The sequence below is a fragment of the Suricata suricatta genome, chromosome 10 (genome assembly GCF_006229205.1).
Source record: "Suricata suricatta isolate VVHF042 chromosome 10, meerkat_22Aug2017_6uvM2_HiC, whole genome shotgun sequence".
Taxonomy (NCBI): domain Eukaryota; kingdom Metazoa; phylum Chordata; class Mammalia; order Carnivora; family Herpestidae; genus Suricata; species Suricata suricatta.
In genome coordinates this window covers 122,312,921-122,329,029 of record NC_043709.1, presented here as the reverse complement: position 1 = coordinate 122,329,029, position 16,109 = coordinate 122,312,921, and the positions used below count along the sequence as shown (strand labels likewise).

The 16,109-nt window shown below is 38.2% G+C and overlaps 1 protein-coding gene across 1 annotated transcript in view; it reads left to right on the top strand.

The window, feature by feature from the left end:
• Window positions 1–16,109, top strand: part of ARHGAP21 (Rho GTPase activating protein 21) — a 135,712-nt gene that overhangs the window by 96,882 nt on the left and 22,721 nt on the right. Inside the window, 2 exon segments of the mRNA XM_029953884.1 lie at window positions 12,907–13,065; window positions 13,205–13,307. Coding sequence (XP_029809744.1) covers window positions 12,907–13,065; window positions 13,205–13,307 — 262 coding nt within the window.

The window sequence follows — 16,109 nt, the reverse complement described above, 5'->3', positions numbered from 1 at the left end:
ACCATTTGTTCTGCATCTCCCGCGGTGTGCTAAGACCAAGAGCCATAAGCTTTTACGCTCGAAAATTATTTCAAGTGACAACTTTCCTTTTCTTTTTAGCATTATGTACTCAATACCTTTTTTTTTTTTTTTTTTTTTTTGGTAAAAAAATTTCCCCTGTCTGGGGCCAAGGAACTCCGCAAACCAAATTGTACCTAGTCGATGTTAATATCTGAATCAAAAGCCAAGTAGAATAGTGTTAATAATTATTTCCTTTTTCTTCAGCTTGAATGAATAGACCTCCTCATTGTCAAGTTACTCTGTCTTGGAGTAAATCTTGGGATAGGTTTGGAAAAACTACTTAAATTACAAGGATGCGCCCCAGTATCGAACAGCTGTTGTGCTTACTTAGGCTTTGCCTGCTCCCTCCCACTCCAGGCATATTCTCTATGGTGCGGCCAGTGTGGGGTTTAAAAATGTAAATCAGGGGCACCTTGGGGGCTCGGTCAGTTAAGTACCCATCTCTTGTTTTCTGCTCAGGTCATGATCTCGCCGTTTTTGAGTTTGAGCCTTGCATCAGTGCAGAACCTACTTGAGATTCTCCCTCTCTCCCTCTCTCTGCCCCTCCTCAACTCACGCTGTCTCTGTGTCTCTCAAAATAAATAAAGTTTAAGAAAAATAAAAGATGAAATAAAAAATGTGAATCAGATCCTTCCACTCCCCTGGCCAGAAAGAACCCCCTGTTTACTTTCCTCCTTACCCAGAATAGAATTTCAGATTCTGCCATGGCCTGCAGGGCCCTCCATGATGTGCCGCACGTCCTGGTGCGGGAGGAGCAGAGAGAGAGGGAGGCTGAGGATCCGAAGCGGGCTCCTCTGTGCGTGTGTATGCCATCTCCAGCCGCCCTGGCCTCTTTGCACTCCTGGGGCATGCCGGGCATGCTGCAGGGCCCCGGTACTTCCAGCTGCCAGCCCCCGAGCACATTCCACAGATAGTCACAAGACTCCCTCACCTCATTTAGGTCCATGCTCCAGTTACTACTTTATCAAAGCAGCCTTTCCTCACCAGCCTATCTAAAATAGGTACCCCCCCATACACAGAACCTGACATTCTCTGTCCCCTTAAGCCACTTTATTTATCTTCATACCACTTCTTTCAGCTTGACATGTTTTATATTTTTTTATTTCATGTTTCTCTGTAGAGCTAAAACGCTGCACAAGAGCCAGGATTTTAGCTCTCTTGTTGATGTCTGTAACCTGAATACTTAGAACCTTAATACCTGGCATAGGGAAGGCATTCAGCAGATGTTTGCTCAAATAATAGGCGAAGGAGATAATTTTTGAGATGATGATTAAATGTACAGCAAAATACAAAAAAAAGTTTTCAGGGCACCTGGGTGGCTCAGTAGGTTATGCATCTGACTTTGGCTCAGGTCATGATCTCACAGTTCATGAGTTCAAGCCCCGCATCAGCCTCTTTCAGATTCTGTGTCTCCCTCTCTCTGCCCCTCCCCCACCACTCTGTCTCTCTCTCTCTCTCTCTCTCTCTCTCCTCCAAAAATAAGTAAAAACATTAAAAAAAAAAACACAAAAAAACGAGTCCTCATTATAGTTACTATGCAGCTCTAATACATAATTGGATTATCTTGTATGTTTTTAGAATTACCTTTCCTTAATGCGAAGTTTAAGCTATCGAGAGATTAAATAACTTCCCTCAAGTCACACAATTAATAGACAGTAGAGACTGACACTTGGCCCGATTCAGCCTCATCACAGAGCACAGCTCCAGAGAGCACATTTGTAGATGCACTGTGAGGCGCGCCCCCTGGAGTTGTGTGGTGCAGGCCACGGCCTGTACTTACACTCACCCTGATACCGCATAAGTTCATGAAGAGTTCTTCATAATTTTATAGTATAATGTGCCTCCTTTGAGCAACATTTCAAGGATTTTCTTTTCTAGAGAAACTTTTTAAATCTCCTGAGCTATTGGATAGTCAGGCAACACTATCAGAATCAGCTTTTTTTTCATGTTTATTTGTTTTTGAGATAGAGAGTGCACGTGCGCTTGTGCAGGAGGTGGGGAAAGGGCAGAGAGAGAGAGGGAGACCGAGGATCTGAAGTGGGCTCCTTGCTGACAGCAGAGAGCCCGTGGTGGGGCTTGAACTTACAATCCACAAGAACATGACCTGAGCCAAAGTTAGACACTCAGCCAACGGAGCCACCCAGGCCCCCAGAATTCTTTTAAGAAAGTTCTATGTAACTTATATATTTTTTAAAAATTTTTTTATGTCTTTTATTTGTTTTTGAGAGACAGAGAGAGACAGCGAGAGAGGGAGACACAGAATCCAAAGCAGGCTCCAGGCTCTGAGCTAGCTGACAGCACAGAGCCCGATGCGGGGCTCGAACCCATGAACTGTGAGATCATGACCTGAGCCGAAGCCGGCCGCCCAACCGACTGAGCCACCCAGGCGCCACAACTTATATTTTTTTAATAATTATTATATATTCAAGTTATAAACATTATGGGGAATTTCAACCTAAATTGTACTCCTATTTATATCCATACCCTTCAGTTGAAGCTCAGAGAAGAGAACTTTGCCATAAATGGAATCTAGATATTTTATAGAAAGTAGCTGAGGGCTAATGATTGTTGTATGTTTATTTTTAAACAGAAAAGTCCCTGCAACCTGTGGTTATATTTGATAAGCTTATGAGATCATACCAGAATAATGGCATCATATTTTCTTCCTACTTAATAAGAACAATATAATTATATTAGATTGAAATAATAAAAAATGTGTTAAGATATATCTTTTAATATATATCTTTTTTCTTCCTAGTTATCTATGCTTTGAATAGATCAAAAAATCAGTCATTAGGGACATAGTTAAGTATCTGACTCTTGATTTCGGCTCAGGTCACGATCTCACGGATTGTGAGTTCAAGCCCTATGTCAGGCTCTGTGCTGCTGTGGCTTCTGTCTGCCTCTCTCTCTCTCTCTCCCCTTCCCCTCTTGCTCTCCTTCAAAAATAAATAAACATTTAAAAACATCCATTGTTATTGAAGAGAGAACTTTGGCTGATATATAAGATAAAAACTCCTATAATTCCATATGCATATAGATTTAGAGAAATTATTAAACTATTTTGTTCATTCACTAAAAATAGAAATGCTCAACTTACTAGTCCTGATCACATTCTACTTTAAGTATATCTTAGTACAATTTCATATTTACCTTCTAAAACCTTAATATATAGCATACGATTTCTGTGGAGTGTCAGTCATACCATAATGGAATAGAGCAGGATAGCAAACTGAAATACACAGAATTTATTTCACTCTGTTTGTGTAAATGTTGTCCATCCGCACAAGCATTCTTAAAAGTTTCTATGCCCCCGTGGAATAATGCCATGCCTCCTGAGTTTGTAATTGAATGCTGCTTGAAGTGAAGGCATTGAAAACAATTTTAATATTTACCTTAAGTTTTAGAGCACAGTATCCAAAGTATAAGTTCTTTTGCTTAATACTTGCCTTTTTCTTTTTAATGGTTACTTATTTTGAGAGAAAGAAATGAGGGAAAAAAACAGTGATCAAATAAATTGAGAAATGCTTGGTTTAAATAGCTATTCAAGTTTTGTTTGCCTTTACCATAGGCCTCTTAGAATCACTGATGTGCTGCTATATATTTTCTAGGTAGGTAGGATATCATACAAATTTTCTCAGAAGTATTTGACCGTGAATCCTTTTACTTAGAGTATCCCTGTTTAATACATCATAAAACACATTTTGGAGAATATACTTCATGGCATTTCATGGAACATTTAAAGGGAAGAAATCAAAGTTTGTTTCTGTATTATCACACTCCAAAATGTTAATTTCTGTGATTTTAATAATTATTTTGGGGGGGCACCTGGGTAGCTCTGTCAGTTGAGCTTCTGACTTCGGTTCAGGTCACCATGTACTAATTCGTGAGTTTGAGCCCCGCGTCAGGCTCTGTGCTGACAGCTCAAACTTGGAGCCTGCTTCAGATTCTGTGTCTCCCCCTCTCTCTCTCTGCCTCTTGCCTGCTCATGCTCTATCTCTTAAGACTAAAATTTTTAAAAATTATTTTTTGTTATTTGAAAATCTTATAGATGAATGCAAAAAAAAAGTGCCTTGGCTTTATTCCCAAAATACCAGAGAATGGAGCCAATTCATTTATTTAGTTACTTATAATGCAGAGCAAATGATGAGTCTCACAGAGAAAATTTTCCAACATTTTGTTACAGATTTAATGTTCAATATTTCTTTTGGCTCACAAACATTTAGAGAAATGAAGAAAATAGACCATTTTATTTGTTCTTAAATTAGGAATATCAGTCATTGACAGTATTTTGCTTAGCTGCCACTCATAGTTTAGAAAGCTTCACAGTAAGTACTGAAAATAAATTTTGACTTCTTTTACGAGTAAACAGAAAACACAAAATGAGTAATGAGTTCATAAGTAATTTGATATTATAACAGTAGGACTGAAGATGAATTCTACCATGAGGACTTTCTACATTTCTTTATACTACTCATATAATTATTAATATAAAGAAACTACAGTTGTATTACCCACACTTAGATTTCATTTCAAATTTATTTTCCTCTTTTTTTTTTTTTTTTTTTTGCCATATTTCTAATACTCCCTTGTTCTCAGGCCAAAGTTGGCCAATAGGCATGTACTTAGTGTTAGCCTACATAGACTTGAATTAGATTGGTACAACCTTATGGTCCTGTCATTTTAAATCAATTTATAAGTTTTAAAGCTTGTGAGATACCTACCTAGATTACAGTGTCCGAAACTTACCCCAAAGGAATGGGAGTAGGTGACTGTCACTTTATACACAACTTCCTCTCTGGGGCTCTGGTCTCCTAGGATAGGCAATGAACCGAGCACCGAGCCCCTATTTTATACTAGGACATACAGAACCTTTCTACAAAGCATCTAGTCTATAAAGAGCAAAGTTATACTTCTCATCTTACAGTCTTTTCATATACGAGTATTCCCACAAGATCTGACTCCATTGGTACTTAAAACTTGGATTGAGATTCTTGCTTCTATTGAATTGAGTAATGATGTGAAGGTCATTTTTAATAAAATAATCTTACTATAAAATCCCCAAACTTCTGTAGCACTTATAACCTGCCAAGTATTTCATGTACAGACCGGTGGGGAATTTAGGTCAGGAGTAGGTAACCGATGTTATGGATAAGGAAAGTTAAACACACCTAAAAATGTGCTAAGAAATTCTGGCCTTTTACTCTTTTAAATCTTAGCAAAAAAAAAAAAATCATTTTACATTTAATATTCACCATTCTTGACTCAGATTTCCCAAGATTAAATAGGCACATTTTTAGTAAATAAATGTATGTGCTTCAAGTTTTTAACAAAACCGTTCACCATGGAATAATTTTAGGTGCTCATCTACCTTCCTTTTGGTTGCAGCATTAGCCTTTATCCTAAAATATTTTGTTCTATTTTTTTTATCCTAAAGTGTTTTGAATTTATCTACAGCACACCTTGTAGAATGCCTTGCTAATTTATTTAGGAAAAACTTTCTTTAACTTAGCATTTGTAAAAACTATGGAATTGTTTCCCTAAAGTAGACTTTCTGGATTTTCTGCTTGTTCTTTAATGTTGATGGTAGATCTAGTAGTCCCTACACTTTCAGCTACATGTGCTGATTTTTAAAATAGATTCAGGGACACCTGGGCGGCTCAGTCGATTGAGTGTAGGACTTTGCCTCAGGTCATGATCTCACGATTTGTGAGTTCAAGCCCTGCATCGGGCTCTGTGCTGACAGCTCAGACTCTGGAGCCTGTTTCAGATTCTGTGTCTCCCTCTTTCTATGTTCTTCCCCTACTCATGTTCTGTCTGTCACTCTCTCAAAAATAAACAAACAAACAAAAAAAAATAGACCCAGACCTTGAAAGCCCCCTAAGAAATACCTGGTTTAGAAAAACCTAACGGTATTTTAAATTATTATATGAAAAGTAATTTTGTCCTTGTAGTGAATTTATTATTGCAGGCCTCTTGGCTGGAAATGAACTTCTAATAATGCTAGTCCAGTCTCTGTAAGTGGCTTTCACATGGTCAAACAAGACAGGATCCCCGCTCAGTCTTCCGCATTCCTAATAGCTTATCTTATGTGTGAACATTGATCACACATTAAAAGAAAAATTGGTGAAATTGGCGCCTGATGGTTATTAAATGTTTTTAAAGCAAATGTTGGATTTCTTGGAATTAACACTTCCAGGGTTTGTCAGTTAGCAAACTGGGTCATTTTTCATACACACGGGCCCCTCCCATACCCACGAATCCACGAAATCTTAACACTTACGTTAACTTATGTTATCTGTGGGCCCGCAGAAGTTCAGCTAAGTAATTGGAACCATTATCTTAAATCTAAAGGTAGTGCGTCCACTTTATGCGACTCTGGCTGACGCTGTCTCGCCAGCAGGCTGAGTGGCCCCACGATACCACCCACATTTCTGCCTCTCCTCTCATTCTGTCTCCTGCCTTTCTAGGGCCCACTGTAACAACGGTGCCTCTTAGATTTCCAACTCTGCTCCCTTTACTTGAGCACTAACTGCCGTGTAGTCATGGCAAGCATGAAGAAAGTCTTCAAAATTCTTCTCACGTCTTAATCTTCTTAATCTTTTAAAACATCATCCGTCTCAGGGACACCTGGTGACTCAGTCGGGTAAGCACCCAGCTCTTGATTTCAGCTCTGGTCATGAGACCCGTGTTAGGCTTATGGTGTGATGGTGTGGAGCCTCTCTCCCTCTCCACCCCTGCTCCACTCGAGTACATGCTCCCCCTATCTCGTCCCCTGCCCTACTCAAGTGCGTGCTCGCTTGCTCTCTCTCTCTCTCAAAACAAAAAAAACACTTTTTAAAAAGCATCTATCTCCTAGGAAGATACAGTATTGGGGTTTTGGTTATTAAAATAACCAGATCTCAAAATGGCTTTCACAAAGCTAAATGTTTACTTAAAAGTGTGTTATTGAGCTGATTATTAAAGAGACTTGGTCATAATAATTCCCCATTATGATAATGAATTATTATTAAAAAGTGGGGATATATGAATTAGGTGATGGCACCCCTTATCAGTTTATATGAAAGTTAATAGGACTTACAGTTTCAAGAACTCTAGTTATAACTAATGAAGAGTTTCAGTAAGTAGAGATCTGGTGCTTAATGATCAGAGATGAGAAATATATGTTAACATATTAGTGGCTTATTTTTTTAAGTTTATTTATTTATTTTAAGAGAGAGACAGAGAGAGAGACATTGAGCGCATGAGTTGGGGAGTGATGGGGAGAGAGAGAATCCCAAGCAGACTCTGTGCTGTCAGCACAGAACCCGATAACGGAGGTCGAACTCATGAAACCTTGGGATCATGACCTGAGCTGAAATCAGGAGTCGAAGGCTTAATTGATGGAGCCACCCACGAGCCCTTTAGTGGCTTATTTTATAAGCATTCTTTCTGTTCATACCTTTTTAATTTAATGTATGTGGTGTTTCTTGAGGATGCCATTTTTATAAACCCCAAAACTTTCCACCTGATGTTCAGGAAATGGGATTGCTGTTAATGACGTTAAGTAAAATATGCCTAGGGAGTTCAGGGTTTTTTTGTTTTTTTTTTTTAGAATTCCTTTATTTCATTATGGTTACATTAGATTGAAAACAAACCTGTGATGGGCACCTGGGTGGCTCAGTCGGGTAAGCGTTTGACTTCGGCTCAGTTCGTGATCTCACGTTTGTGGGTTTGAGCCCCGCGTCGGGCTCTGTGCTGACAGCTCAGAGCCTGGAGCCTGTCTTCGGATTCTGTGTCTCCCTCTCTCTCTGACCCTCCCCTGCTCGTGCTGTCTCTCTCTCTCTCTCTCTCAAAAATAAATAAAAACATTAAAAAAAAAACCCTATGGTATTATCAAAGATTAATCTGTTGCTACTTGTTAATAATGCAAGAAAGAGCTTATACTTGCCTACTGAAAAGAGAAGTCAACCTGCTCTCACCTGTTCATCTCCTTTGATTTAAACTGAGTAGAAGTATCAAAAGCCAATAAAAAGGAAGGATACTTTTTCCATTTGAGTTTCTTTTTAAGATGAAGAATACATGAGCATTATTTATTCTCCTTTTCCTTACGGACAAGGAAAAATCTAAAAGATTTTTAAACATGTATTTTGCTTAAGGTGTGGATTGACTTTCTAGGTCATTTGTAGTGAATGTCCCTTCTTTGGAGCACTTTGTTCAATACATATTTTTAGTAAATATGTATACACTCACACGCACACATATACACATGCACACAGTCATGCTCTTCTGGAAAATATACTTTTACATTAGTTACCGTCTCTTCCAACTTACACAGATTTGCTCCTCCCCTTGCAACACACAGTTTATTCCATCTTTGAATATTATGCTGTTAACCTTCCTTAAACTATTCTGTAATTTGGGGAGAGGGTAGGATTACCTCTTGGTAGCCAAAGTGAAATACAAAGCAAAGTTACTTCAAGGAGCTATTTAGTCATAATCTATGCCAAAACCTCCAATAATTTCACTGAGTTGCCTAAACTTATTCTCAACTATAATTTTATTTATTTTTTTTTTTATATTTTATTTATTTTTGATACAGAGAGAGACAGAGCATGGGGGGAGGCGCGGGCAGAGAGAGAAGGAGACACAGAACCGGAAGCAGGCTCCAGGCTTTGAGCTAGCTGTCAGCACAGAGCCTGATGTGGGGCTCAAACCCGTGAATGTGAGATCTGACCTGAGCCGAAGTCGGAGGCTTAACCGACTGAGCCACCCGGGTGCCCTCAACTATAATTTTATAAGATAAACTACTTTGATGCCATGCTTTCTTTGAGTAATTATGTGCAGTGTGAGAAAGATTCCTCATGGCCCAGCTCGTCGTAGAAGAGGCCCGTTTTGCCCACTGGTCTAACCGTTGTACAGTGTTGTTCATGAGGAGTGATGCTGGTTTGTGAGAGGGAACTAGAAACATACTGTGCTCTGCCTTTGTGTGGGTTGGAATTCTCTTGGTTCCAGATGATCGAAGGCTTCTTCATATTAGCTCATGCCAAAAAGGAATGTCGGCTCACAGTGAGGAAGTTTTGGGGGTGACCTGCTTCTTTGCGTGGCTGGAGCGAAATACTCAAGCGATCTGTCGTCAAGATTGTGTATCTTTTTCTCAGTTTTGCTCTCTTCATTCTCAGATGCTTTTTCTCCACGTGGCAGAAAAGATGGTCACTGGCAACTCAGTTTACTAATACTTAGAGTTTTTGCTGCCGGAGGAAGGGAAGAGAAAGATTCCTTTTCTCAGTATCCATATATCAAATCCAACAGAGAGACTGTGTGACGGGTCCTAACTGGGTCATAGTCTCACCCTTGGCCAGTCACCGTGGACTCACAGTGAGCTAGGGGCCATGCGCGTGTGCTCTCCGATAGGAAGGGGGTGCTCTGGTGAGCCCCACTCAACTCCAAAGATAGAGGACATACCTTCTCCTTGGTCATCTTTCAGATTAAGAGGAGCAAATAGGATAAGAACGTCATGAGATGAAAATATTTGCCAGGCGTGAGAGGAAAAACAGCTGTCCTGTTTTACTTCGTTTCATTTTGTTATTTCATTACTAGTCAGGTTTTCTCAGGGCTTTCTCCCCCACATTTTTATTAGGCTTCTGTGTGTCTTCCATGATTTGTCTTTTCATGTGCTTTGCTCTTCTGTTACAATTTTAGTTCCTATTTATAAGAGCTCTCAATATCTAATAAGGCTTCCTTTTTTTTCTTTGTTGTTTGAGAAATAATTCTGTTATTCATCATTTCACAATATGCTGCCTTGATTTTGTCCCTGTCTATATTTTTCTTGATTCGTGAGATTTTATAGATGTTCTTCTAGAATTTTAACTGATAAGAAATAACAGTGAAGATTTTTTAAAGTTTAAACATAATAACTTATAGTATTCACTCTTTGGAAAAAAAATCCAAATTAAATTATGGAGTATATATTGTCTGTGAGAAGTAATTACTTATCAATTTTTGGAAAAGAGTGTTTTCCAAAAGTAAAATAAAACTTTTGGACACTTAGGTCTGGCTTTTTTACAGGTTAATAAACAGTATTGCTTTGACTTTTAATATATAACAATTTCAGTGTCCTACTTTACCTTTTTTAATTGTGAAAAGCTATGGGGCGTTTAGTGAATATAGTCAATTAAGGCCTCGTATGTTAAGAGGGTTCTTTGATTATGTAGTTCAGTTTACCCTGAGGGGTTATGCTACGTGGTAATAGCAAGTCTGTAGTCTTTATAGTTCATAAATACGTGTTGCATGCATTACTCAACGTCTTAATGTCGTATGTGATATGCTTAGGACAGAGATGATCAATTATTTTCATCTGACAGAATACGTTTGATTTTAAAAATATAGAAATTAGTTGAAAATCTGACAACACACTGGTTTTCTCTTTGGACAACTAAATACATTGTAAAATGAGATGAGCCTGAATTATTTTTGTTTTTATGTAATCTGTGCATTGTAATACGAAAGCAGATGTCAAAATTAGGGTTTTAAAATTCCATTTACTCGGGCCGCCTGGGTGGCTCAGTCGGTTCAGCATCCAGCTCTTGGTTTTGGCTCAGGTCATGACCTCACGGTTCGTAGGATCGAGCCCCATGTCAGTCCACGCTGACAGCACGGAACCTCCTGGGGATCCCCCTCTCCCTCTCTCTGCCCTATCCCTGCTCAAGCTCTCTCCCTCTCTTTCAAAATAAATAAACTTTAAAAATAAAATAAAATAAAATTCCAGTTAATCATTGCAGTGGTATTTCAAAAACAGTAGAAAAGTTCTCACGTTTTTGCAGGGAATAGAGAATTGGATTTATTAGTATAATTCATAAATGTGGGGCCATGTAGTTTTGTATATTTTAAAACTATGTCTAGCTTTTCTTTGTCTTAACATAGTAGATCTATTTATTCTAAAGAATGCAAAGACTGAAAGGTGTGAGCACAGCCTTCTAACCTCCCTGCTGGGCCTCCTGCCCTCACCCCTGCTCCCTGGGACGGCAGGGGTCTATCCGGGCCCTTTTTGCACAACATGCTTAAAGCACCGATTATTTCAGCCTGGTGTAATACAGACATTTCCTCCAAAATGCAATAAGTTCAAATAGATTGAATGCATACCTCTAGAAAGTCCAGAGTCATAAGAAAAAAAAAAAAACGCTTAATCCACGAACATTTTGAATTTCACTCCATGTAATTTAATTTTAAATAAATATAAATGTAAATGTTTTAAATTGCTTTGCAAGGCATAAAACGGTCTGTGAAAGACTTATCCCAGGGCATCTCCTAGACACTCTCTGACATCTTTATTTCACACCACTCTTGTCAATGTTTTCGCTACAGAAATCACTCCAGACTTACTAGTACTATCAGATACATACATATGCCAGGTAATTTCAAGGAATGCAGTACTTTCCCATCCTAGCCATGCTTCTGAATCCATAACACATTGGTGGCCCAGGCATACCCCAGAAGATCAACTTATTTATACATATGTATCATTTGAAAAAGTTGGTTAATTTGTGGTAATTTAAATCATAATGACAGCTTTAAAGGATACTATAATCTGTAGTAAAATTAAACTTTTATCTTTATTCAATTGATGTAAAAATCTCAGTTATATCCTTTCTTTTGAAAAAAGAATAATTGTATGCTCACCAACATATGATACTAAATTATCAAATACTTAGTAACCTTGATTCATAGAGGAATTTACAAAATGTTCTCTATTGCTAAGATACAAAAAACTGCTTTAAAGACATCGTAAAGGGGCACCTGGGTGGCTCAGTTGGTTGAGCGTCCGACTTCGGCTCAGGGCACGATCTCGCAGTTCGTGGGTTCGAGCCCCGCATCAGGCTGTGTGCTGACAGCTGAGAGCCTGGAGCCTGCTTCTGATTCTGTGTGTCCCCCCTCTCTGCCCCTCCCCTGCTCATGATCTGTCTCTCTCTTTCAAAAATAAATAAATGTTAAAAAAAATGTAAAAACAGAAAATAAGCTCAAGGTAGTCAGAACTTACAGATTTTAGCTACATATGTTATAATTTTGTATGATTATTAGTCATCTTGATTAAAATGTCAATCATTAAAATGATAAAGCAGTCTTAGAATTTGGTCAAAATTAAAATACCTTGATATTTTAAATAAAAAATCAAAACGCTGTTTAATCATTAAAATATATTCATTATAATATATTCTTTATAGAGGGTTTTGTTATGACTTTCTAAGTCTGTAACTGTCTTTTCTCATTTTTCTACAAAAACTAAGGTATACTTGTGTGTTTGTGTTTAGGGAAGTTTTAGGTATTGCTGCTCTGAAAGGTAAGTCTCAGCCACGTCACCTTGTTTGGCTCCCTGAAATGATGTGTAACACATTTAAAATGGGAAAGTAATTCTTGAGGGTGGTGTTTGATTATGGTTCTGCTTTTATAGGTTCAGGTTCTAAATACCCGTAAAGGTTGGTATCCTGATCAGCTAGTGAAGGTATTAATTGGTTGGTAGAAGAAGCAACTTATTTAATTTCTCGGACTACATTCTCAGAATTATTTGGAATTACTAGAGTAATAACTCTATAAGATTTTTAACAGGCCAAGTATGTCATTTATTGGCGATTTAGTGGTTAAGTGTTAAAATCTATATCTGGTTTTTCTTTAATAATAAACATTGATTATTAATTAAGTCAGTTAACATTCCAATATTTCTTTTCTTTTCATTTGCTTTTTTTTTTTTTTTAATTAAGCTCTAAGCCCAGCGTAGGGCTCGAACTCGCAACCCTGAGTTCAGTAGTTACTTGCTCACCAACTGAGCCAGCCAGGCTCCCGTCCAATATTTATTTTCATTTTATCTTCTAGATGAACCAACGAGCCCCAGCATTGATCATGACCTTGCGCACATCCCTGCTTCTGCTGTCATCTCAGCCTCTACCCCCCAGGCACCCTCCATAGCTACGGTCCCGCCCAGCCTCACCACGTCGGCTCCCTTAATCCGCCGCCAGCTCTCCCACGATCAGGGTATGTTTCCGTGCGTGGCTGTGCAAATGGTCCCTCCTTTCTCAGTGTTCCGCTGAGACTGCCGCGGACCGTGACCCCTTCTCTCGTAAAGGGATCTGGAACCCACCTGCAGATGTCTAATGCTGGACTTTAATTACAGAATCTGTCGGCCCTCCCAGCCTAGACGCCCAGCCCAGCTCCAAGACCGAGCGATCAAAATCCTATGACGAGGGCCTGGATGATTACAGAGAAGATGCAAAATTGTAAGTCTCAAACATATCATTTTAAATATCTGTTTGTGGCCGTTCAGCATAACTTTGACATATAAATGCTGAATTTTGACGATTTCCTTTATACTTTCTAACTTTATACCATTAGAAATACAAACAAAAAATAAAGCCAGGTTGTTATTCAGTAATCTACTCAGCTGAGTTTTTAAAATTAATATTTAAAAATCAGTAAGACAGAAGCGTAATACAAAAAAGATAGGAATTAAACAATCGCTGCTGCTCTCGGCCTCTGGCTACCCAGTCCTATTCTCGGACGTGACTTTGTTACTGTTTTCCTTTGTATTCTTTCAGAGCTAGTCAATGCCTCAAATCCCATACACAGGTTTATACAGGCGCGCGTGTGTGTGTGTGTGTGTGTGTGTACGTACATATATAAACAAGTGATGGGTGCTGCACACACTGATCGTGAAGATCATCCGTGCGTACATTCCTGGCTCACTTCTTCATATTGTTTCATTTTCCATTCAGTAGCTGTACCGAAATCCATCTAACTGCTATTCTGCATTCTATTAATAGACATTTAGATGGATTGAGTCTTCTGCTACTGCAAACAATACTTCAGGGACTATATTTGTACATAGTTCATTTAGTATATAAGTGAATATGGTTGGAAAGAAGACTGTTCCATCAAGGGGTGTGTATTTTTTTATTTTAATATGCATCATGTGTTGTCCACCACCCAAATCACGTTCCCGCCAGCAGAGGATAAAAGTCTCTGTTGTTCCTCACGGCAAGGTAGCTAACTTCGGATGTTTTGTAAATCTAATGGCATCATATTGTAGTTTTTATTTGGAAATTTCTATTACATTAATTGAACATCGCTGCATATATATTTAGGAGATATTTATATTGGGGCTCTTATATTTATATTGGTGACTCAGTTAAGCATCCGACTCTAGGTTTCGGCTCAGGTTATGATCGCATTGTTGGTGGGTTCGGGCCCCACATGGGGCTCTGTGCTGACAGTGCAGAGCCTGCTTGGGATTCTCTCTCCCCTCTCTCTCTGTCTCTACCCCATGCATGCACAGTCTCTCAAAAATAAATAAACTGTAAAAAAAATTTTTTTTAAAGATTTGCATTTTCCTGTGAACTGCTTGTTCATATCCTCTGCCCATCTTCCTACTGCTTTTCCTGATTGACTTCTGGGGATTCTTTATATAAAGAAAATGGGCTTTTTTCTGGGATAAGTGTTGTAAGTCTTTTCTCAGTTCAGTGTTTTTCGTTTGGTTTTCTTAAGGTTTTTAAAAATTTAAACTGTGAAAAAATGTTAAACTTGTTCTTTGCAGTCAAATTTAGGATTTTTTTATGGCCTTTGGATTTTAAGTTATACTGAAAAAGCCTTTCTCTCCTCTAGAATTACAGCAAAACCCTTTCTTGTTTGCCTCTCAAATTTGTTTTTTTTTTCCTTGTGTGTATTTGCAACTTTGATTTGTCTGGAATTTATTTTATTCCAATTAATGAGATAAAGGGCCTTTAAAACTTTATAAATAAAATGAAATATAAAAATATTTTATAATAAAATGAAAAAATAAACTATAAAGAAACTTTGTATTTTCCAGTGCCTTTCAGTTGTCCTCAGAACAATATTTTTCCCACTATTTCATCTTTATTACATGCTAAATTATTATATATATTTAAGTTTACTTTTAGCCTCCATTCTGTCCAGTTGATTTATCTGTCTACTCACGTGCACCAGATTCTGTTAATTGTGGTGGTTTTATAATGTGTTTACTATCTGGTAAGGCCTTTCTCTCATTGTTTTGTGTTTTTCCAAACTCTCCTGGCCATTTTTGTTTATTTTACTTTTTGAACTTCAAAGTCAATTTTCTAGTTCTTAAATTTCTATGGATAGTTTTAATGTCACAATGTTTAATTTCTAAGATTAACTTAAGGAACATTGACATTTTTATAATATTGAACCTTCAGTCAAAGAACAATTTGTCTTTTTTTATCATAGTATTTTTGGGAAGATTCTCTGAGGCTTCCATTTGTTTTTTGTTTTTAATTTTTTTATGATATTTGTTTATTTATTTTTGGTTCTTTGTTGTTGTTTTTTTAAGTAGTTTATTGTCAAATTAGTTTCCATACAACACCCAGTGCTCTTCCCCACAAGTGCCCTCCTCCATCACCAACACCTCTTTTTCCTCCTTCCCCTTCAACCTTCAGTTCGTTTTCAGTATTCAATAGTCTCTCAAGTTTTGCGTCCCTCTCTTTCCCCAGCTCTCTTTCCCTCTTCTCCTCCCCCGGTCCTCCATTAGGTTTCTCCTGTTCTCCTGTTAGACCTATGAGTGCAAACATATGGTATCTGTCTTTCTCTGCCTGACTTATTTCGCTTAGCATGACACCCTCGAGGTCCATCCACTTTCCTACAAATGGCCATATTTCATTCTTTCTCATGGTCATGTAATACTCCACTGTGTACATACACCACATCTTCTTGATCTACTCATTAGGTGATGGAGATTTAGGCTCTTTCCATGTTGAAGAAGACACCAAGAAATGGAAAAACATTCCTTGTTCATGGATCAGAAGAATAAACATTGTGAAAATGCCATTACTACCCAAAGGAATCTACACATTCAATGCAATCCCCATCAAAATTGCACCAGCATTCTTCTCAAAGCTAGAACAAACTATCCTCAAATTTGTATGGAACCACAAAAGATCCCAAATAGCCAAAGTAATATTGAAGAAGAAAACCAAAATGGGAGGCATCACAATCCCAGACTTTAGCCTCTACTACAAAGCTGTCATCATGAAGACAGTATGGTATTG